General features: G+C 46.1%; 2 protein-coding genes across 3 annotated transcripts in view; both read left to right on the forward strand.

Annotated features, from left to right (window-relative positions):
- The first annotated feature begins 1,486 nt into the window (after positions 1-1,486).
- commd2 (COMM domain containing 2) lies at positions 1,487-5,401 on the forward strand. The gene is made up of 5 exons (XM_026997224.2): positions 1,487-1,691; positions 1,920-1,997; positions 2,076-2,158; positions 2,243-2,416; positions 2,945-5,401. The coding sequence occupies exons 1-5, from the start codon at positions 1,625-1,627 to the stop codon at positions 3,140-3,142; spliced, it is 600 nt and encodes a 199-aa protein (XP_026853025.1). The 5' UTR covers positions 1,487-1,624; the 3' UTR covers positions 3,143-5,401.
- An 88-nt stretch (positions 5,402-5,489) lies between these two features.
- The window catches only part of wwtr1 (WW domain containing transcription regulator 1), a 36,233-nt gene continuing 17,276 nt past the window's right edge, over positions 5,490-24,446 (forward strand). For both annotated transcript variants that reach the window (XM_035523243.1, XM_035523244.1), the window contains exons 1-2: positions 5,490-6,218; positions 22,535-22,677. In XM_035523243.1, coding sequence (XP_035379136.1) covers positions 5,812-6,218; positions 22,535-22,677 — 550 coding nt within the window. In that variant the 5' untranslated portion in view covers positions 5,490-5,811. The remainder of the gene's footprint in view (positions 6,219-22,534; positions 22,678-24,446) is intronic.

Raw genomic sequence — 24,446 nt, forward strand, 5'->3', positions numbered from 1 at the left:
TACTACTTAGCTGCTAATCAGTAACTAATTTTAAACAGCTAACATTTTGTAGCTAATGTTCACTTCACACTCATCACGGTTGTTGCTCTGCTACAGGTGTCTCTGTATGGTACTTGACACTCAAGGTCAGTATAATTGATGGGATACGTGATCTGATTTGCTATATTTGCTGGTCGATGGCTTTCTTCTGTTTAGGATGTCATCCTTGCACAGACATGCTCTGTTGGCTGTATGCACAGAGGTCAGAGGGACTCTGACTGCATTGTTGTTTCTGAGCTCTGACATCACTTTACAAACCCATGCTGGTGACCTCATCATCGTGCTGTCCGTGTATCCCGGAATGCTTCAGTGTGCTTGCAGTTGCTTCTGCTCACTGTAAAGGAGGAAAAGGAACGGAAAGGACTGAATGCCACGACAGAAGGAAGAGAGAAGGAAACCCTGGAGATACTTAGGGAATCAGCAGATGGAAGAAAAGTGGAACACTGGAGATACTGGTCCCAAAAATCTCTTCATTTATCCTAATCCTAACTCATTCGTTTACCCTAATCCTAACTCGTTCATTTATGTAATGCACTGCTTGGCCATTTTCAGGCCACTCATATTGTGATGCTGTATATTACCAAACCAACACATATAAACCTAACACAAATCAATAAATGCTTTGTATTAAAATACTGAACATGTAAGTATCATCAGAACCGTCCGTAAAATAACAAAAGCATCCAGACTGCTGCCTGTGCAGTCCTTCCAGGAAACAAAAACAAATTCACCGAGCTGGAAAATAATCTGGGAACAAGTTGCCATTGTGACCATTTAGACGCCCACTACATGTAATTCACCAGTACTTCACAGACAATATACAAGTGAAAATCTTAGACTGTATTAGAAAACTAAATGGTTCTTGATCAAAGTAGTATTGTTTTGAATATATTTCTAAGGATACTGTATTAGAAACATAATTTAATTACAAACACATTATGGGAGTATAAGACAATATCTCATTTGTTGCCATGCATAATTTGTTTTGGTGGAAAACAAACCACTATGTAACATCTATAACCATGACACTATGTAACATCCATAACCAAACCACTATGTAACATCTATAACCATGACACTATGTAAGATCTATAAGCATGACACTATGTAACATCCATAACCAAACCACTATGTAACATCTATAACCATGACACTATGTAACATCTATAAGCATGACACTATGTAACATCCATAAACAAACCACTATGTAACATCTATAACCATGACACTATGTAACATCCATAACCAAACCACTATGTAACATCTATAAGCATGACACTATGTAACATCCATAAACAAACCACTATGTAACATCAATGTCTAATTTTAAAGTAATATCATCTCTTCTTGTTTTTAATTTTATCGTTTTAAAATGTACTTTTATTTTGAAAGAACGTGATTTGCTATAGTGGCCCCTTTGCGGCTGCGCATTTGAGCATGTGACTGGTCATGTGACCGGTTGGCTAGCCACTGGCAGTTAATGAGCTGTTAGCGTCAGTGCACAAACACTGTACAGCCGTATAACCTATTTGTGTAATAACCGTCGATGTGCGCTTAGGACTGTATAGACATAAAGAGAGCAGCTATGTTGTTAGTTTTGTCTGACGAGCATAAGGAGCACTTGGGATTCTTATCTGAAGTGGACACAGTGGGTATGTAGTTAGCTAGGGCAGCTAACGCTAACTAGCATCTGTTGATGAGACTACAGTTTGAAAGGTGTTGAACAGGTTATGATGCCTAACTCTAATCCTAACTCTAACCATAGTTAGTTATCTGTGCATCTTCAAATTCAGAGAACTGACCTGTGCTTTGAGTGTGAGTCTTTTTGTGCGTTGTTATGAAAATATTGGAAAAGTACTACGTTATCTTATTCTCTGCAGTTGTAGGAGAATTCGGCCGAATTGCGGTGGAGTTTTTAAAGAAGGGATCGAACGCCAAAATTTACGAGGGTGCAGCGAGTAAGTAACCAAGCGAGTGTTGTTTTAAGGGAGGAGTGATGCTTCTTCACTGCTGATGGTGTGTAAATTCTCTTCTAGGAAAACTAAATGTACCAACACACAGTGTTCAGTATGGCGTTGAAGGGCTGATGTATCTGCTTACCGAAAGCTCAAAACTTATGGTAAGAGATTCATTTCATAATAAACAATTTATTGAAATTGCCCAACAATTTTTGATTTTAACTTTTACCTGCATGTCTTCACAGATCTCTGAAGTGGACTTCCAGGACTCCGTGTTGGCATTGGGTTTTTCAGAGGAGCGAAATAAACTCCTTTTACAGCTGTATTTGGAAAACCGGAAAGAAATACGGAACATTCTAAGTGAGCTTGGCCCGGCTTTGCCATGCTACCACAACCTTGAGTGGCGTTTGGATGTGCAGGTATATTTCAATAATCTATAAACTAGAGACGCACTATAGCCGAAAGAACATAACTTTATATTTTATCAGTTAGAGTAACAGAAATATCAATCATACCAGCGTGTCACTGAGGCAGAGTTCAGAGCCTGCAATGTCTTTAGAAAGCTTATGGCATAATTTAATTTAATGTATGGAAGTGGCAGTGGTGTCTCAGTGGTTGACGTACTGGAATATTAATCGGAAGGTTGCCGGTTCAAGTCCCACCACTCCCAAGTTGCCACTGTTGGGGCCCTGAGCAAGACCCTTAACCCTCCATTACTCTAGTTGTGTTCAGTCAGAACTGGAAGTTGCTAAATGCAGTAAATTAATGAAATTAACGAATGTACACGTTTTGTCCGAGTGCGTCTGTGCGTTTGCCTGTGGGTTCGTGGGTGTGTTCATGTCGGCATGTTTGTGGTTGTATGTTGGCACTTTTGTGCATGCCTGTGTGTGACTCTGCATTTGTGTGTGTCCCTGCATTTGTGCGTGTCTGTGAATGTGTTTTCCTAGCTGGCCAGCAGGACTCTTAGACAGCAGGTGAAACCTACACTTAGCTTGAAGCTACACTTGGAGAGCGGAGGGATCCGGTCTGCCCGCGTTCTGCAGACGGACCCTGCCACCCTGCTGCACCTTGTCCAGGAGCTGGAGAGAGCACTCGCTGAGGTCAAGAGCAACCACTGCCGCCGAATCCTTCGCAACATAAAGTAACACTTTGCAGTAGCACTAAATAAAGTGGCCACTAGATGGCACAGATGTTGATGTTTCCCCATTCATGGTCCTGGAGCATCTCTGCCTTATGGGTTTTAAAGGGGCACTGTGTCAGATTTAGTGGCATCCAGTAGTGGGGTTGCAAACTGCAACCATGTTCCGCATTGTGGTAATGTTTTACTGCTAATGGTAGCTAGCAGCTTTGCATGCAAATTCAAGGTAACATCAGCGTAGTGATGGCAAAACACTTTTGTTGACTTCAGTACGTCTAGTCTGACATCAGTATGGTGTTGGCAGGAATGTTTTCTCTTCATTTGCAAAGCTTAGCTTGCTTCATCTGATAATATTACCATTCTTTATGATTCTAAATACTAAAGATACACATCTTGTTTTGGGGCCCAAATATGAAACACAGTGATTCATTATTACAAAGTGATTAAACATTAATGAACAGATCACGAGTGCAAATGGACCGTCTAAATCTTACACACTGCACCTTTAATGATGTCACCGCTGTTGGGATGTTATTTAGCTGAGGAGTTGGACCAGCTAGATTCTGGGTGGAATACAGGTGACTTGGGCATGAGAAACGTTCATGCCAGAGTTTGTTTGTAAATTTGTAAGTATGGCAGACCTTTGTGCTCATGTACAATGGAAATGAGAGAAGAGAGAGAGCACGAGAGAGAGAGAAGACTCATTTTCTAGTGTAGTGAGCCTAGATCTGTGGTCATTTTCCTTCATATTGTTTTCACATACACATTATTAAGGGTTTTCCATCCATGGCAGGAAAGAGTAGTTTGTAGTAGTCTGATTGTTTCATAAATAAATCTATTCTCATTGTTTTAATAAGTAAATCAGTGGATTGTTTGTACTATTGTCAATTCTTGTATATCTGTAAGCACATTTGGGATTTATACTTTATTTTTCAGTTAACTTTAGAGAAATGTAGGTTTGAGATAAATGGGGCAGAGTCAGCAGTAGCACTTACATTTTAATGATGAATTAAAAACAAAAGCATTATTAGTGTGCCAATGTCCTGTAGATGTTTATGGCTTGATGAGGCCATGCAGTTGTACCTTACAGGTGCTGATTGGATGGTGAGGGTAAATGACCCGGGTGCTGATTGGGTAATGAGGACGACTGACCCGGGTGCTGATTGGGTAATGAGGACGACTGACCCGGGTGCTGATTGGGTAATGAGGACGACTGACCCGGGTGCTGATTGGGTAATGAGGACGACTGACCCGGGTGCTGATTGGGTAATGAGAATGACTGACCTGGGTGCTGATTGGGTGATGAGGGTGAATGACCTGATATTACATTACATTACTTTAAAATGCGATAGCATAAGATAGCAGTTACTTGGTTATAATGTGATGGAATTAGTACAGGGTGATCGTTACAGCACATCAGATTCAAAGTCAAGTTGCTCCTTCAGAATACATCACCACTAAGGCTATCCCAGTGCATCAGTCCTGTTACAACAGAGCATCAGGGAACAGGTGACAATAACGGGGTTAGCACATCAGTCCTGTTACAACAGAGTACCAGGTAAGAGGGGACGATTCTGACAGGTCCTTCAGCAGCATGGATCCCTGGAGTGCAGGACATATAGAACAGCCTTTTAGCATTTTCAATCAAAACACTTAAGTGTCTATAATTAAGAATATGCTCATAATTTCTTTTTCCCCTCCCACACTGAATTTAGATTGGCGGTACCTATATGATAATGTTAATTTCATCAGACGTTTGCATTGAAAACTCTCAAGAACACTCAAGAAAGTCTCCGTTTATACATTTCTAAAGATTATTAGGTTATCTGAAAGACGGTTCTATTTTGTCATCATAATTTAATCCAGAAAATATCATTAGTTTCTCATCAAATTTAATTTAAGGTGTACCTGTGTGTAATGACAAACCTTTACATGCTTTGCTTCTTTGTAATGACATGTCACCTCCTAAATGTTATGTGACTCTGAAAAGTGATTGTCATCAAGAAACGTTATGTATAAAAATCTTACTTTTAAAATGTGACATGCAAAATTACATTTTTTTTTTTAGATTTTTTAAAGTGCTTTTTAAGTGTTTTTAAGTTTTGGGGTTTTTTTAAAGCCCATTTCCTTCAAATGTTTACAATGTTGAGCAAAAAGTATGTTGCGTTGACTACACCTACACAATTGTTATAAATGAATATATTTGTAACTGCAAAAGTTCATGGTAATGTTGTCAGACATGGTAATTAAATATTTACAAACTTCACGGCAGCGGGCGTGGGGTCATTGAATATTCATAAGAGAGTGCTGACACGGGCACGGGATAATAAATATTCATGAGGGAGTGCTGACACGGACGCTGTGGAAAAAAAAGTTGAGTTTACAAAGTTTCCGACGCCTGGAAGACAGTAACGGGATCTGGGAAGATCGCAGAGCCGAGACAAAAAGCTTGAGCCTTTCTTGTGTGCTTAACTGTATGAGAGAGTTTTTTTTTTTTTTTTTTTTGTGCTCATGTTAACTTTGTTATCTTAAAAATTAAGAATCAGAACTGTTAGGCCTAAAGGATTTTAGAGAGACAGCAGGCCTGATTTTAGGAGATTCGTGTCGGTGTTTTGAAGCGGGCGGACTGTGTTTTCCTTTTAAAGTTTTCAGAGTTTTTTTTGTGCACAAAGCAAAATGAGCAACAACCCCGTTCAACCTTTGCCGGGACAGCAAGTCATCCATGTCGCCAAGGACCCCGACACGGACCTGGAGGCGCTTTTCAACACGGTCCTGAACCCGAAACCAAGTTCCTGGAGGAAAAAACTTATGCCCGAGTCCTTTTTCAAGGAGCCCGACTCGGGCTCGCACTCCCGGCAGTCGAGCACCGACTCGGGCGGCCAGCCGCCGAGGCTCCCCGTGCAGCACGTACGGTCGCACTCCTCCCCTGCGTCCCTGCAGCCCGGGGCAGGGGCAGTTGTGGCCCCGAGCGCCCCGCACCGCGCGCATATCCGACACCAGTCCTTCGACGTTACCGACGAGTTGCCGCTGCCCCCGGGCTGGGAGATGGCTTACACTTCCAACGGCCAGAAGTATTTTCTCAAGTAAGTTTGGGTCATTCTCTTTGCAGCCCCCCACCCCACGCACGAGCCCCGGCGTAAAGCGCAACAGCTCGTGTTGGTTAGGAAGGGCCCCCCCCCGCGCTCTACGGGATTTATGGAAGAGCCCCCGCGTGCTGGCCTGTGATTTGACCTGCCGCGGACGTGTGGTGACCAACTCGGTTAGAGGACGTCTTCACTGCTCTTTGACGGCAGGCCACTACCGGATTGATTTAGCCGGTCATTAACAAACAAACAAACAACAACAACAAAACTTCTCTAAGGCTCCTTGGCAAAGTGGTTTCGTTTTACTCCCGAGTTCAAGTTTCATTGTGATCTCTGCTCAGGTAATCTGGATCAAGGTGTGTTGGCATGAAGCATGCTGGGTGTGTGTCGGTAAAGAACAGCACCAGTTCCTGCTGAGATTCACATCGTGCACCTTTCACACAGTAAAAATTCTTCCCCCCCCCCCCCCCCGGGACCTTCTGTTACCTTGATATGGAGCTGCTTAATATTGCTATGTGGGATTCCAGTCTTGAGAATTTCCTAAGAATCCCAGACTGGATCTTTAAATAAGTCTTTAGAGGCTTTTCTGTTCAGAAATGAGGAGTGGACCCTGGTGACATGGTGGAGGTTCTTGTCCAAGGAGATGAATAAGTCACTAGGGATCTGCGTTCTCCTAGATTAGAATCCAGTGAGTGTCAGTTGTATGTTCAAACAGCTCCCATAAACAATCTCAGTTCCATCCCTCTGGTGATCATGTGTTATTTATGACTGGAGCAGTCCTAATGTGTTTTGTTGTTTCATATTTTTGTATATGAATCTGTAGGAATATTAGTTTTTCCACTATAAATAGCTTCTATCTAACATTACAATAGTGAATCATATTTAAAGCAATATGGCTTTAGTGATTTGCAATGGCAGTTTTAAACACATGCTGTGTGTGTGTGTGTGTGTGTAAGTATTTGCTCAGTGTGGTCATGGCCACTCTGTGGTCACCATTCCTCCCTCTCTCCTTCGCTTTCCCAACAAACACACCACAAACATGTTGGTGCCTGCCACTCCGTCAGCTGGTACTTACACTATGGACAAAGCTGCACACCCGGCCATCCTCCACCCTGCTATTAAGCAGTCAGGAAAACAAAAGTTTGCCTGTTATGGGTAATTTCTCTTTCAGTTAATGTCCCCATTGCTTCTGCATGACTTGGAGGCCCATGGTTTTTGAGAAAACATATTAATTCAAGAAATAATGGTCTTCCTAGTCTATTTCCTGTGTTCATCTTAAAACTTGGTCTGATGTTTTCTTAGAATCATGATCTTATTGCCCTTGGGGGACATTTGGCAATTACTGAAAAAGAGAAAATACAACACTGTGGTATTTAACTGCAGGAAGTATTGTTGGTAAGTATTGTTTAGTCGTAATATGACTGATACAGTGATCTGACTTGCCTTTCCTCTCTTTGGTGAATTTGAACTGTCTCGATTCCTCTCTGCCCCGAATTCACTCTACCTCCACCCCCACCTCTGACCCCACTTTTAACCCTCTCTGTCTTTATTCCACCCCACCCACACTCCACCTGCACCTCCATTCCTGCCATGCCTCCTAAAGTGCCCCTTGTCTCTTGTTGTGTGACATCTGTTTTTTGGTTGTTGTTCTTCTTCTTCTTTAAAGCTTTAATGTTTGCTAATCCCACATTCATATCCATCACCTCCCTAAGCCTATTTGGGTTCTAAATATTGCAGGTTTTTCAGCCCTGGCAGTGAACCCTGGTGTTCTCTTGGCTTCGGCGCCGATGTTGTTTCGGCAGTGCTAAGCCGGCCTGTGAGCGTCATTGTGAGGACTTTTGAGAAGAAAAGGACGAAGAAAAACCCTGAGGGTTGCAACACTCTTTCTCACGGTGCAGCAGCCTGTAATGAAAAATCTCTGTAATGCAGTGGAAACGTTGGATTCTTCCAGGCCTGTTTTCTACTGCATTTCACTTTTAAATCCTGCCAAAGATGGATGCCCACTAAATGGGTCTTTCATTTATTCCAACCAATGTGCCTTCTGTGTTGGTACTTTTAAATGAATCTGTGTAGTGCATCGATACAATCAGTCAATTTATGCGCATGGGGTAGTAGTCATTGGAAGTGGTTATTGTAGAATATTTAGAAACGGCAACATTTATGGACAGCCTTCACACCCCACATTTTTATTCGGTTGACGCATTTCTGTTGCAAGCAGAACTGACTGTCCTTTGTTTTCCGCTCAGCTGTGCAGAGCAAGACCTCCGTCACTTAATGAATGGCCAAGCAGGTTTGGGAACATCATGAGTCCTTACTGATGTCTGATTCATCACACAGGGAGGTGTTCAACTGTTACCCAACACTGCCCACTGACAAAATCTTGTTCGACAACGGCGAGAGATGTTCGCCTCGCCGGGAGACGTCCCATGACGTGCCTGGTTGGCGAGGCCGGACCTTCGGTCTAGTTTTGGCCTTTTTTCGCGTGCTGGCTGGTATAAGACTGTCTCGTGATTTGAGCAGGTCAGGAAGCATTGCTGTTGAATCAGGTCTGTTCCTCGGTATTTGATCAGGCTTAGGCCACGTTAGCGGAACTGTTAGGGGGTACTTTGTAGGCTGTCCTTGTCAAGACCGCTTCAGGTAGACGCGGTTGTGGTGGTAGGAATTCCGAAAAGTGCAAGTAAACAAGGTCTGAATCTTCCAAGAATTCATAATGGATTCTTAGCCATGCTGCTATCTGAAGCAGCCATAACAGATGTGTTGTGGAGGCAGCAGTCAGTCTGAATGTTTTGTGTGTGTCTGTTCTGGAGCATGTGAGAAGCTGGCCGCGTGCGCTGTGGTTCTGAGAGCTTCAGTACTGGCTCTCTGACCAGACTGCTGGGCGTTTGTCTCTCGTGTGTAACTTCGTTGGCTTCTGGGGGTTTGGCACTGGTTAGCTAAGGTCCTGCCTGGTTCTGCCTGGCTTTCATCTCTGGTAACAGCAGGCAGTGCAAGTACCTTAAATGACCTTAAATGACCTGTGGGTTCAATCTTAGTGAAACCAAGTAAACCTGAATGTCTAGTGGGTCTTCTGAGTTGAATATAAACTCGTTGGTTTGTGGCCTGCATATTCACTTTGGATTGGAAAAGTAACAATTTGTGGACCGAGGAATTTATCCAAACCTTGAGCTGCTATGTTTGACTTCAGAAGGAGAAGTCATCGTTTGATTGATTTTTAGAACTTAATTTTAATCTTATTGTCACCTTTTGTCTGTAAATTTGATGAGCTGAAGAAGGACTGTATAATTCTGAGTTAGTAATTAATTCAATTATTACTTTATCTGTTTAATTTATTTGCGCTTAGTTTGAAGTATATTTATGAACAAGTCAGGGACAACACAAGGAACTCCACAGACAATGTTGTCTGGGTGGGTGGGTGTGCTTTTAGTGTGTTTAGATTACAAAGCCCTGAGTTTTGAAGTGGTAGCCTTGTGGAGTAGGTGAGGGGTTGCTCTCGGTCAAGCCCCCAGCCCTGAGTCTGAGCGTATGAAGAGGCATCCTGGTGTCGATGGTCTTTGGCCTTCAGGCATTGTGGGATTGTGGGTAGCTTTATAAAAACGAAAGCTTCTCCTCAGTATCAGGTACCGATGAGCCAAGGTCCATTGTTTTAGCACACGCGACGTTAGCGGGGATTTCTGGGAACTCACGTTTAGCCTGTGCCATGTTGCCATGGCTACAAACACTGCCAAACAAAGACACCCAGTGAGCAGGGTGGGCTCCTCTCCACTCAGGGTGCCGCTCTGCTAGATAAGACGATCTGTTTATAACTCACTGGAGGTTAGTCGTGATTGACTTCATTCAGGCTGGGTGAGGTGTGTGGGCCTTCTGGTGCCTGCAAAAAACAGCGATGTGCTCACATCAGTCAATAAGCCAATATGTGAGTTTGCTGGACAGAGAGAGCTTTGTTTGTGTGGTACTGAACTAACGTTACTCCTCTGAGGAGAGTACTGCTGTGGTACTGAACTAACGTTACTCCTCTGAGGAGAGTACTGCTGTGGTACTGAACTAACGTTACTCCTCTGAGGAGAGTACTGCTGTGGTACTGAACTAATGTTACTCCTCTGAGTGGTCCTGTAGTTTATGGTGTTTAAATAAAGAAGCAGGTCTCTGGCTGTCGATGCTTGTCAGTGTCGCTGGTGACCTTCAGCAGACAGCCCCTTACGGGAAGACAGCTGGAAGCCTTTAACCAGAGAAGATGGGAGATTACTACACACACACACACACACACACACACACTCACATAACTGCATTTCATGTTCTTCCCCCTCTCAGGCCATGTGCAGACCTTAACCAAGATCCTCTAACAGTAGAGTTTGACCACCTGTAACAGTTATAACCTATTTTTTTGTTATAACTATTCATTGGTTTTTGACGTGCTCAGATGTTCTTCTGAGTGATGCTTTCTATGTGACCCTCCCACCCCCAGCTGCACAAGATGGTCCGGTCCACAGGATATGAAACTGCGTACTTCCTTTTGTTTGCTGGAATAATGGCTGAAGAGAGGCAGTGGGGTTTGGGGTAGAAAGAACAACAAACATGAGTCACTTCAAAGGCTTCAGCAAGGGGCACCCTGCCTGGAGGTTATGACTAAACCTCACCAACCAAACAACTACAGCAGAATAGTCCAATAAAAATGCAGTGAGCCTGGAGTGGACAGGAGCCCACTGGACTGCTCGGATCATGCCCCAGAGTTCTGCTTTCTGGGAATGTCATTCGGAGCCTTGGCAGATTTGAGTAGTGTGAGAGGTGTTTAAAAGTTTGGATTCATTTATGGAGGTGTGTGTGGAAAAGGGCCCACAGGCGACTCGGTTCTGACAGAAACGCATCAAAGGGATCCTGTCTGCCAGCCTGAATAACTTTTGGTGATGTCTGTTGCCTTCACGGCTGTGAAGCAGTCGGAATCTTGCAATTATCCAGAAAACCATTCGCATTCCTCTGAAGCTTAAGAGGTCTGTCTGAAGCGTCCAGAGTCCCACGTCCTCGCGCATCTACCTTGAAGCACTAAAACACAGTCCATGTCCTTTTTAGCGGCTGTTTTTTCCCCATTTTTCATTTTACATTTGGTTGCTTTTGCATTTTACACATTTGTGTGGTTAAATATTTGTATTGTTTACAAGATTGCTTTGTGCCCTTCTTGGGTAGTAGGAGGAGGGGCTTTGAAAGATGAGGCCACGCCTCCAGTGGCAGTGACTCTCTCTCTCTCCCTCTCTCACCCTGTTCATGGGATCTGGAATGCGAGCTGCAGCTACGTGGGCGTATTGTTCTGCTGACAGAGAAAAGCCTTCCGTGACCCTCGCCTGTTCTCGGCACTGGTGGCATTTCATTCAGCGTGCCTCTTCAGAGGGAGAAGGGTGGGGGCCCCTCCCCATTCACGCTGCCGTCACGCTGTCACGTGTGACGCATCGCCGGCCACCGAAGACCTGAGAATGAGCTGATGCATATTGTGGGATGGCAGAATAAACGCGGTCAGGATGTGAGAGCGTGCGCGGGACCCTCGCCGTGCGCTCGAGTTCCTGGAGTTCCTGGAGGCAGCTGCATTCCTGTTGCCATGGAGAGAGCTGTGAATGGGATGGCCGCGGAGACGGAGGTACAGAGAAGATGACGGAATTCCTCGAACTCATTGACTTTGCCGAGATCCGATTAAGCAGACCGTTTAACAATCTCCCTTCAGACCTGGCGGTCTGGTCAGAGCTGATCGATGGGTAATTCTTCAGCAATAATTGTCCTTTTCACGCAGACAGTGTGCAGGCGCCAGCTGAGAGCGTTATCTAAGTCGCTCTTCCTTATTATGATGACAGAGCGCCCAGCCGATTGGCAGGTGTTAAAAATAAAACGGGTATGACCGCATAGCCGTGCGCTTGGAGCGTGCGCAAACTTTGGGCCTCCTGATTCCAGAGCGAGATTATTCCCGTGGTCCCTAACGAACACCCACAGCATTCCCCCAGAGCTGCTGGCACACAGGGCTGGCGTCCGCGTAATGTCCGTCGTGAACCTGCTGTCTCTGGGGGACATGTGGTTCTCTGCCACGGTTTGAGGTCCGGTTGTGGAGCTGCTGGGGACCTGGCCGGTCCTGTCTGTTGGTGTCGTGTGTGTGTGTGTGTGTGTGTGTGTGTGTGTGTGTGTGGAGGAGTCTTGCTCTGCAGTGACATGGGTCATTCTCATGTCTGCTCTAAGATGACTAACAGTGCATGTTTTGTGTATTAGACTAATATCAATCCTCTCATTTGATTTATCCGTGCCCGGGATAAGATAAAGGCTACAGTGTGGGGTCCTGCACTCATGGGTGTGTGTCAAATGCCCTTTTGTTTTGCACCGCTCACTGGCTACATTGTAGTCCACTGGCCGCACCTCACAGGCTGACCGGAGAGAGCACGTCACATCAGGGCTCTCGGTGCGCTGTTTCCCTGCTGGGGAATATGTGGAGCACAGGAAGTGACATGTGGAGTGCAGGAAGTGACAGTACTTGAGCCTTTCTGACCATCTCCTCAAGTCTTACTCAGCCTGTGCTGTGTCTGAGTTCAGCTGTGGGTCTGGTTGTAGGAGCCTAGCAGAGAGTGTATTGTGAGTGTAGTCGGAGTGTAGCAGGATCCAACACGATTGCAGCTCACTGGCTCATTTAAAAGACTGGGGGGCTTGTATTTCCAGGTCTAGGCGGCTCGGCCACTGTCAGTCTAGCACTCCAGATCAGTGGGACTGTTCCATAGGTGTATTTATTCCCGGCTATATCTTTCTGTTTAAAACGGACTTCCAGAACTCGGCTCTCTGTATGTGATGTCAGACACAGCAGTCCAACATAACGCCCACAGAGGCAGTTAGCAGTCAGCTCCACAGTCCAGAGCTATTCTCTTGGTTTCTGCACTTTTTATATTGATGTCGGATTCAGGAATGTGTGGCTTTGTTGTCGGGGTGATGTCGTCAGGGCGACATGTAAAATGTGTGCCACAACCCCACAGCATTCCTGCTTCCCCGTGTAGACCCACCCATCCCTCGTGCTCAGTCAGCCTGGCAAAGGGCTGCCTGCACATGCAAACTCGCACGTGTGCACTAAAACACATAACTGTGCACACAAAGGCACGCATGCGCGCACACATTATGGGGTCCAGAAGTTTAGTATTATTACGTTGAACTTTTTCCTGTAGCCACTAGGTAGCCTAGGTGACCGGCCACATCGCACTGGGGAAGTTTTTGGAGAACATGGCCTGTTTCAGACACAAACATACTGCTACGATTATTATTTTTTTCGTTGAACTATTCAGCCTTTCTGTTTTACTCTGTCCCCTGTTTTTCCTCATGCAAACCACGTGGCAATGGAACGCCAAAGAAGGCAACAGAACCATCATTTAATATTAACGTCCCTTATTTCAGTAATCACCATGTTCAGTAATATCGTTTAGCAGTGTAAAGAATGTACATACATACACACACCCACACACACATGCACGCACGAGGAAGCAGGCCCTAATGTATCTGATCCGCATGGTAATCGGGAGTCCAGGGCTGTGATAACAGTTCTTTCTCCATTAACAGCTGCTGTGACTGACCCTTACACCCTTACGAGATGTTTGGATTTTGCGTTTGTTCGTATGGGTTCTTTGGTGTCCTGTTGTGCTGCGCTCTCCAAGATCAGATGGAACCTGCTAGAATTCAGCCTTGCTTGTGGTGTTTTTGACACGTTATGTATTATTAAACGGTTTATGAATTGTCATTCTTTTGTTGCGTCTGTGGTCTGTATGCCTTTCTCATCAGAAGATGTCTGTGGACGTGAGATCAGAGTGCGTCCCCGTTCCCAGCGCGAACGCCGCGCCCGATGACCCATGAGTTCCGCAGTGGGTTTATGAAAAGGGAGTGCGGTATAGGGCTTGGGCCCTCACGGAGAAGGGCGATTGGCTGACCCCGTACCCTGCCCGTTTGCATGTTGAGCCGCCGGCATTAGAAGACATGAGGGGTCAGGCTGTCTGAGAGTTGTGTAACGTGTATGGGAGATTGGTGCAGCCTAATGAGATGACACTAAATGACACCTTCGTTCCGGTCCCCACCACAGGATGGCGCTCTGCCATGGCCTCCTACTTTGGGCGCCCTCAAAAGCGGACACGGTCGACTTTCATGGGCAGTGCAGGTGTTGTACGAGCACTTCACACGCTAACGAACACGCCTGTAGTCTTGTACGAGCACCCCACACGCTAACGGACACGCCTGTAGTCTTGTATATGATACAGATATGCGCTAGAAACCTGAGCTAGTTTTTCTTGTTTCAACGGCGAGATGAACAGCTGCACTCTCACTGAGGCCGAGAGCAGGAGGCGGTCTACCTACACACTCACACAAACACACACACACACACACACACACGCACGTGCTTTCGCTCTCTCTCTGTCTCTCCCCCATCTGTCTGTCTTTCTCTCTCTCGTCTGTCTGTCTTTCTTTCTTTTTCTTTTTCTTTCTCGCTCTCTCTCTCCCGTCTGTATTTCTCTCTCTCTCTCTCTCTCTCTCTCTCTCCTCATCTGTCTGTCTGTCTCAGTCTTTATCTCTCTGTCTCTCTCCTTGTCTGTCTGTCTCAGTCTTCCTCTCTCTCTCTCGTCCGTCTGTCTCTCAGTCTTTCTGTCTCTTTCTCTTTGTCTATCTGCGTGTCTTCCCCTCTCTGATCCATGCCAGGTCTATAGTTAGTTTGCCCATCTACACCTGCTGCCTGGGCTGGGCTGGTCCTGCCTGACCAGTTGTCCTAACCAGCAACCAGATTTGTCCCAGACCCATCTGTCCAACAGCTGAGGGACGAGCTTGCTCAACTTTGCACCGCACCACTTTACAATTTGGGGATTTTGGTCCACACGGGCAGGAATGTATCTGTTTAACTAAGCTGGACTCTCCTGAAACTCTCACGGTTTATTGGTTTATTCACATTAACGCCAGACATCATCGCCTAGATGATCGTACTGAGGGATTTCAGATGGTTTCATGCACTGGTTGTTTAAAGGTGGATGGAGCCCCTCATTAGAGTGTCAGCCGATGCCCGTGACGGGGCGGGTCGTACCAGCTGTGCAGGCCTGTGCCACCCTTCACCCCTCCTGCACAGATCTGTGATTAGTGGAGCATTCCATTTACTGGCAGGCCCTCCTTCAGGTTTTCAAATTCACTGAAATCGTTTGTGATTTCAGATTCTCCACCTGCTCGGTCCCGCTGGGTCCTGCGGTGTTCTGAGCCCGTGGGATCCGTCTTTCGGACAGGCCCGTGCTGGGCGTGCCTCAGTGTTCCCCTTCCTTTGGGTTTATCATTGTGCTGGTGACAGGGGGGAAACCCCTGGTAACCTGAGAAGGGCTCTGTGTGTGTGTGTGTGTGTGTGTGTGTGTGTGTGTGTGTGTGTGTGTGTGTGTGTGTGTTCGCACAGCGCTACAGGATATGGCATACTTAGGAGGCAGTGCTGAACTGGACTGTGCTGGACTGGGCATGATGATGATGATGATGATGAGGATGAAGATGATGATGGTTGGTTTCACCAGCAGCACAGGCATGCTGGAGACTCAGACCCCTACACACACTGCACACACCCTACACATACCCTCAGCACACACCCTTCCCTGGTGGTCAACAGGAGAGGCATGTACTCCCAATAATATAAATCCACACATAAGGGAAATAGTTTTTGCTGTCTTTTGGATGGTGCAAGTGCTTGTTTGTATCGTAGTGTCTGCGGGACATTACTCTGGGCTCTTGGTTGTATCGTAGTGTCTGCCGGACATTACTCTGGGCTCTTGGTTGTATCGTAGTGTCTGCGGGAGATTACTCTGGGCTCTCGTTTGTATTGTAGTGTCTGCGGGACATTTCTCTGGGCTCTCGGTTGTATCGTAGTGTCTGCGGGACATTACTCTGGGCTCTCGTTTGTATTGTAGTGTCTGCGGGACATTACTCTGGGCTCTCGTTTGTATTGTAGTGTCTGCGGGACATTTCTCTGGGCTATCGGTTGTATCGTAGTGTCTGCGGGACATTTCTCTGGGCTCTCGGTTGTATCGTAGTGTCTGCGGGACATTTCTCTGGGCTCTCGGTTGTATTGTAGTGTCTGCGGGACATTACTCTGGGCTCTTGGTTGTATTATAACATCTGTGCTCTTGACCGAGTAAGTCATTCTTGTCTAGATGTCTCTGATGTCTTTGGCACTGGACTCTGGTGTCTTCAGGTCTGCTGCAGCTGCACTATGTACGTTAGATAGATGAGACGTGCGAGACTGTGGAGGGGACTTTACCTCTCAGGAATGCACATGGCGCCCTGCTTTCCTGATCCCTCCGGTGTGGGATAATAGCATCCAACATGAAATGTGGGCCACTTATTCTCTTCTTCGGGTTATGAAATTTCCTTCCAGCTCCTTTTTCCAGTTTTGGATGAGTGGTACTGCAGGCATGGCACGTATCCATCCTGGGAGTGCTGGGAAGTCTGCTGTCTCCGAGAAGAGTTTCCAGCCATCTGCGTTGAGGCTGTTCTGCTTTGTCACAGTGTTCCCATGGGAATAAATGTTTTTATACGACTGGGTTTAATCTGTATCTTGAAAACCAGACAGTTCTGTTTAATATGTTATATTAATGGTACATGTGCTGTTAGATCCTGTCGGACACTCACATGTTGTGTTTGTGGTAACAATAGCTAAGCTCTTGTAGGTGTGTTTGTGAGTGTGTTTGAGGGAGGGAGGGAGAGAGAGAGAGAGAGAGAGAGAGAGAGAGAGAGTGAGTTTGTGAATGTGTGTGAATATATATATATATATGTGTGTGTGTGTGTGTGTGTGTGTGTGTGTGTGTGTGTGTGTGTGTGTATGATTGTGTGTGTGTGAGTTTACTAGTGTTTGAGGGTGTGGGTATGTATGTGAGTGTGATGGGGGGGGGGTATAACAGCTGCTGGTTTATTCCAGTCTTGGGTTTGCTGCTTAAATTTAGCCTGCAGCTGCACAGAGCCACACCCACCCTGGGGCAGAGCCACACCCACCCTGGGACACAGCCACGCCCACCCTGGGACAGAGCCACACCCACCCTGGGACAGAGCCACACCCTCCAGTGGCAGTGACAGCATCTGTGCCTTGCGGGCTGCTCCTGCCTGTATAAGAAGTCACTCCACTACCATCAGAGCACAAAACTAAATATAAAAGCAAAATAATGCATCAAAACGAATAACTATAAACATGAACAAAGTACCTTATAATATATGACATGATTATATATGATTACACTTAATTACACATAAGATTAGACTGAGTGACTAACACAAACTGTCCAGTGCATTGGCTAGTCAATAACTGTACAGTTACAGTGTGGCGGTTTCCAATAATCCGATCAGTAAGTGTATATGTTTTGGATTTCTCAGGTTACCATTGAGGTTTTGAAGTTTTGAGCCCTGATTATTGAAGAAAGTAATATGATTAAATGCCTTACTGTATGGTGGTAAATAAGATTGTGTAGTTATGCACCTTTTTAACATTAAAGAATAAGCACCAGCTAAGATGAAGGTGTCAAACACACAAATACAGAGAAAGCTAAATCTCTAACTTGTGATTATTGATGGTTAGAAAACATGTTTTTGACAAACTGAAGGAATACAGCTTATTTCGCTTCAGCCGCTGTCTTCCAAACCTCATAAACATCATCCCTGTGAAGTAGACGGTGGACAACATCTCAAGAAGTTGGTGATGCACAAAATGTGTTTTCTTTGGCTGCAATAATTCAATGTACAATAGGACATCTTTATAGAGCATCTTATGAATGCAAACAACGGTAACTGAACATTTGTGTTCAGCTAGCTGCTGTCATTAGTAGCTCAGTGCGACGTTTCTAATGTTGGTTAAAAATTCTAATGTTGGGTGTTTGGTGTTTGATCGCAGTATTGTTTCCACCAGTGACATCCCTCAGCAACCTTCTGGAATTTCCGGAGTGGCATCGGGTTCTTCCACCAATTTACATGAATTTGTCATTTTTAAAGAAATTAACATGTTATTTTCATTTTAATTCACATATCCGTTTCCAGTAGTTAAGATAATGTGAAATCTTCATGGAGGTCCATTAGGTGGTGCTTAACATTTAATACACATTTAGCTTTTTCTTATTATGGTGGAGTTGCGCAAGAGCCATGCTCCGTGATCTGTGTTCCCGGTTCTGTGATCCATGTTCCGTGCTCCTTGCACACATTGGGTGGAGCGTTTTCAGGGACTCGATCAAGACACCCCGTATTTGTATGCTTCATTTGATTGACAGAAGGTAAATCTGTTTATGATGTCTTAAACTGAGCTGCAGCCTATGGAGGAATCCAGCTCTGGTTTTTGTTGTGCTGTCTTTTACCCAACCTCAGAGCCTGTGCTAAGCCTCTTGATATCGCTTTGGGCTGGTAATCTTAATAGTGAAAGACTCCTCAGACACAGGTTGACTCCATTAATAAACTCTTTATAGTTTCCTTTGCGTTTTTGTTCTGTACACAGAGAACTGTGGTGTGGATTTAGGAGTTATGTTTAAATATCCTTACACAACTGGTAGATGGCTAACGGTGATAAAGTTATTTATGCGAAAGCCTACAGTCAGGAATATGGTGACGTGCTCACCAAACTTCAGACTACTGCTACTCTTCTGACACTTGACAAACTTGTTTATATGTGTGTCTGTGCATGTGCTGCAAGCGATTAAATCTACTGGTATAGAATCTTATTCTGGCTTTAGTTGACCCCATCATGCGTGGCTAGACATCTGTCTCTGTGTGAGAGACGTCCTGTCCACATCTGGAAGTTCAGATCTCTGCATGACAGCATTGTCATATCCAGTGCTAGTGCACAGGCAGGGAGGCGGGGTTTTATCCTGCTAGTACACTGGCAGGGAGGCGGAGTCTGCTAGTACACTGGCAGGGAGGCGGGGCTTTATGCTGCTAGTACACTGGCAGGGAGGCGGGGCTTTATGCTGCTAGTACACTGGCAGGGAGGCGGGGCTTTATGCTGCTAGTACACTGGCAGGGAGGCGGGGTCTGCTAGTACACTGGCAGGGAGGCGGGGCTTTATGCTGCTAGTACACTGGCAGGGAGGCGGGGTCTGCTAGTACACTGGCAGGGAGGCGGGGCTTTATGCTGCTAGTACACTGGCAGGGAGGTGGGGCTTTATACTGCTAGCACACTGGCAGGGAGGCGGGGCTTTATGCTGCTAGTACACTGGCAGGGAGGCGGGGTCTGCTAGTACACTGGCAGGGAGGTGGGGCTTTATGCTGCTAGTACACTGGCAGGGAGGTGGGGTCTGCTAGTACACTGGCAGGGAGGCAGGGCTTTATGCTGCTAGTACACTGGCAGGGAGGTGGGGCTTTATACTGCTAGCACACTGGCAGGGAGGCGGGGCTTTATGCTGCTAGTACACTGGCAGGGAGGTGGGGCTTTATACTGCTAGCACACTGGCAGGGAGGCGGGGCTTTATGCTGCTAGTACACTGGCAGGGAGGTGGGGCTTTATACTGCTAGCACACTGGCAGGGAGGCGGGGCTTTATGCTGCTAGTACACTGGCAGGGAGGCGGGGCTTTATGCTGCTAGTACACTGGCAGGGAGGCGGGGCTTTATGCTGCTAGTAATCTGGCAGGGAGGCGGGGTCTGCTAGTACACTGGCAGGGAGGCGGGGCTTTATGCTGCTAGTACACTGGCAGGGAGGTGGGGTCTGCTAGTACACTGGCAGGGAGGCGGGGCTTTATGCTGCTAGTACACTGGCAGGGAGGTGGGGTCTGCTAGTACACTGGCAGGGAGGCGGGGCTTTATGCTGCTAGTACACTGGCAGGGAGGCAGGGCTTTATACTGCTAGTAATCTGGCAGGGAGGCGGGGTCTGCTAGTACACTGGCAGGGAGGCGGGGTCTGTGTAGTTGTGTCCAGCTGGCTGACTGGACGGTGGGGGAGGGGTGAAGGGAGGTGAGGAGTGGGTTAGGGTTTCAGTCCTGTTGTCGCCCTAGGTCCACTACACAGCTATTGTTCTTCTCAATTTCCTGTGTGTGTGTGTGCGTGTGTGTGTGCGTGTGTGCGTGTGCACATGTGTATAAACACTTACTGACTTGCTGACTTCCGGGTGCACTAAAAATCGCTTTACACACACGGGGCCACACACAAGCCTAGTTAAACTCTGTTTATGCACCAGTGAATGAATGTGCAAGTGTGTGTATATGCAAGTTTAAATGATCATACACAAATGTAAGTAGTAGGCTTTTTATTTGAAAATGTTTCATATGTATGCGCAAGTGTTTATATATATGTGTGTGTGTGTATGTGTGTGTGTGTCTGTGTGTGTCTGTGTGTGTATATATATATATATATAATGTGTATGTATGTATGTATGTATGTATATGTGCTTCACTGTGCCTCCCAAACTCGTGAATGCATTTGTGTGGTTTTTTTTCAGTAAACATCAGGTCTTTCTTTCACAAAACAGCGTTGTGAGACTCACTCAGATATTTCATTATGGTCTGAATCTTCCACTCTTAACTTCACACCAGCACACCAACCTGAAGGGATAATGCAGTGTTTTCAGCCCGGCCTCTGTCTATCCAGTATTTAGTATAAGGGCAGTTACCAGGGGCAATCAATTCAACACATTTTCAATACCTCCAAAGGAATGGAAAACCCGTTTACCGAAACTGAAGGGTAGGTGCTGAGGACGTCTTGTACATTTCCAGTCAATGTGTTCTGTGTAGGGAAACCTGTCAATGATTGTCTATGGTAATCGACCATATGCCTCAGATACAATAGCTGGAGATTAGAGTGAATATTTCACAGTGTTCATTTAATGATTTATTTTTCTTTTTTTTATGGTCATAGTTTTTGTTGAGCTGGGAAAAGCTTTCTTCATTGTCTGCTTTGTTCAGTGATGTCTGGTGATCATTTAGCCACATCTTCATTCATCTTAATCCAAGAGTATCCAAGCTCAAAGTCTGACGTGTCTGAGCCTGCTCGGAGTCGAGTGTGTGTCTTATCCTCCCTCCCATACAGACGTGTACAAATCCCCCTCGCCCGGTGACAAACGACTCCAAGCACCTCGGCACTGTAAATCAGATCCCTGCTGCTGATTCACGCCATGTGTTTCTCACCATGACGGGGCGTCTCCTGGACAGTCACTCACCCCTTGAGCCCGTAACGCTGAGCTATGAACTACACACAACAGAGAAACACTTCTGACCATAGTGTCTGGGCAGACAGTGCTCTTCACATGGGAGCTTGGTAGCGTCTTTTAGGGTTGTAGCCATGCGCCGGTGGAATGTAGTAGCCTGTACTTCCTGAAAGGTCACGGTGTCTAATCTGCTGTCGCCATGCTGTTCGCTGCCAAGCTCTGCTGTCAGTGTGGCGGGAAACGACTAATCTCCACTCCGCTGGGTAAGCCAGCCAGTTTGTCTCACCGTGCCTCCATCACGTCGCTGGGCCTCACGAGCTGTGAACCATCAGGCCCGGACATCTGAGGAACCCAAACCCAGTGGGAGCCAAACTCTGACTCCACAGTTTGTGAGTGGTTTCAGTCCACAAGAGGGCTGTTAACGGCTCCACCAGCAGAAACTACCAGAAGAAATGAAGGGTGATTTGAATCTACTGGAGCGTATGAGCGTGTGAAATCATTTGTAGAGCTGTTGAGTGAGTCACGGATTGTGAAAGATCCTCTGAAAGGCCGAGGGTTTAGTGTAGCGTACACGGGGAAGTGGGCATAAACAAGAAAGCCTTCGTAAACACTGCATGGGGCAGGTGCCACTGGGCCATGGAACCGGTGTGGCTGTCATCTCCACGGGATCACATTCCAGCACGTGCTCTTCAGAGTAAACGCGACTGTGAGTAACCATGACTACAAGCACAATCATGACAAGTGCCCCTGTGCTTTGTCCCTGGGTTAAATAACTCCAACTTTCATGAACTCTAAAGATCTCGCTCGTGGTTGGTTTAATCTGGACGAGTTTATTTGACGAGTGACTTTGCTCAAACTCCAATTTAGAGACTCCCCCTTGGACACGCCACCTGGGACATGTACTGCCCCTCCACACCCGCCTGCTACTCTCGCTGTACGGCTCTGACTCTCAGCTGTTGCTTGTTACGTTGGGGTTGGATTAGGAAAGTTTGCTGTGACACTGATAACACAATTTTCCACCCAGAACATGATCTTAAATGTTTTTGTAGACATTTTGTGCTTTTGTTTATAGAGGCAATTACAGCACCTGGAATGGTTTATTTTGCCAGACTGAAAGCATTGTTGTTCAAGATTCAGATAGAGAATCCCTGAAATCCTTTTTGGTAAATATTGTGTGTGTGTGTGTCACGTCTGCAGTCACGTGGATAAGATCACCACATGGCATGACCCACGGAAGACCATGACGGCCAACGTGACCCAGATGAGTCTGCACTCCCAGGCGTCCGCTGGCAGCGGGGGTGTGCAGCAGCGCTCCATGGCTCTGTCTCAGCCCAACCTCGGTGAGGCCACACATACACACACAGACAAACGCGCGCACACACACACACATAATGTGATCTGTGAAGACACTGTAGTACTGTGTCTAGTAGTGTGTTTATTACATGAATAATCACTTCCATCAAACTTGAACTCAGACTACAACAGCTAGTCCAGGGTTCTCTGTGTCCACACACACACACACACACACACACACACACACACACACACACACACACATGCACACAAATATAGGGTTCTCTGTGTCCACACACACACACACACACATACACACACACACACACACACACACACACATGCACACAACATAGGGTTCTCTGTGTCTACACACAACAGGGTTCTCTGTGTCCCATCGCAACATCGGTGGGGCTCCACACACACAAATGCATGCGTGTGTACACACATACACACACACACAAACACACACATGGTTCTCTGAGTGGAGGATGCAGCTAGGCCCTCGTGACTCACTTATGCGACTCAGAAAAAACAGCTCACTTTGTAGCGCATTCTGTGTAGAGTGTCATGCAGAGCGTGCAATTCTGCATTTTGTCTTGGCATGCTGAATATCAGCTTCTGGGCAAAATCTTGACTGATGGCAACCCATTCTTGCCTAATCAGTGCTTGGAGTTGATCACAGTTTCTGTGTTTGTTTGTCCACCCTCTTTTTGAGGATTGACCACAGGTTCTCAATAGGATTGAGATCTGGGGAGTTTCCTTAATGTTTTGTTCACTGAGCCACTTGGTTATCATTTTTGCCTTGTGACTTGGTGCTCCATCATGCTGGAAAAAGCATTGTTCATCACCAAATTGCTCCTGGCTCATTCGGAGAACTTGCTCTTGGAGGATGTTTTGATGCCATTCATGACACTGTTCTTAGGCAAAACTTTGAGCAAACCCACTCCCTTGGATGAGAAGCAACTCCACACATCAATGGTTGCAGGATGCCTCACTGTTGGCATGACACGGGACTCATGGTAGCGCTCACCTTTTCTTCTCCGGACAATCATTTGTCCAGATGTCCCAAATAGACTGAAGCGGACTTCATCATAGAAAATAACTTTACCCCAGTCCTCTGCAGTCCAATCCCTGTACCTCCTGCAGAATGTCAGTCTGTCCTTGATGTTTTTCTTGGAAAGAAGTGGTTTCTTTCCTGCCCTTCTGGACACCAAGCCATCTGTACGTGCAGATGTCCTCACATCTGCCTTCTGCCATTCCTGAGCAAGCTCTGCACTGGTGGTGACCCGATCCTGTAGCTGCATCCTCTTTAAGAGAAGGTCCTTGTGCTTTCTTGACTTTCTTGGGCGCCCTGAAGCCTTCTTCACTGCAATTGAACCTCTCCTTGAAGTTCTTGATGATTTGATTAATGTTTAATTTGCTAAATGGTTGATCAGCTGCCTTGTCCTTGTTAATACTTTCTCCTGAGCTAACGAGAAGATTACTGAAATGAGGTTAGCAGGCCATTTTGTGGCAGGGCTGAAGTGCAGTGGTTGGAATGCAGTAATGTTTGTAAAGTTAATTTTCATGGCAAGGAATGACTTTTCAATTAATTGCAATTCATCTGATCACTCTTCACAATCTATAGTAAATGCAAATTGCCACCATAAAAACGGAAGCAGCAAACTTTGTAAAAACCCAAAATTTGAGCTAGTACATACATAGCTCAAAACTTGGCCACGACTGTAGAGCTTGCTGTGTAGAGTGATCTATGTTTCTACAGCTCTGAGACTACACATCACCACACAAACACGCCACAGGACTGGGTGTTGAA

The sequence above is a fragment of the Electrophorus electricus genome, chromosome 26 (assembly GCF_013358815.1).
Source record: "Electrophorus electricus isolate fEleEle1 chromosome 26, fEleEle1.pri, whole genome shotgun sequence".
Lineage (NCBI taxonomy): Eukaryota > Metazoa > Chordata > Actinopteri > Gymnotiformes > Gymnotidae > Electrophorus > Electrophorus electricus.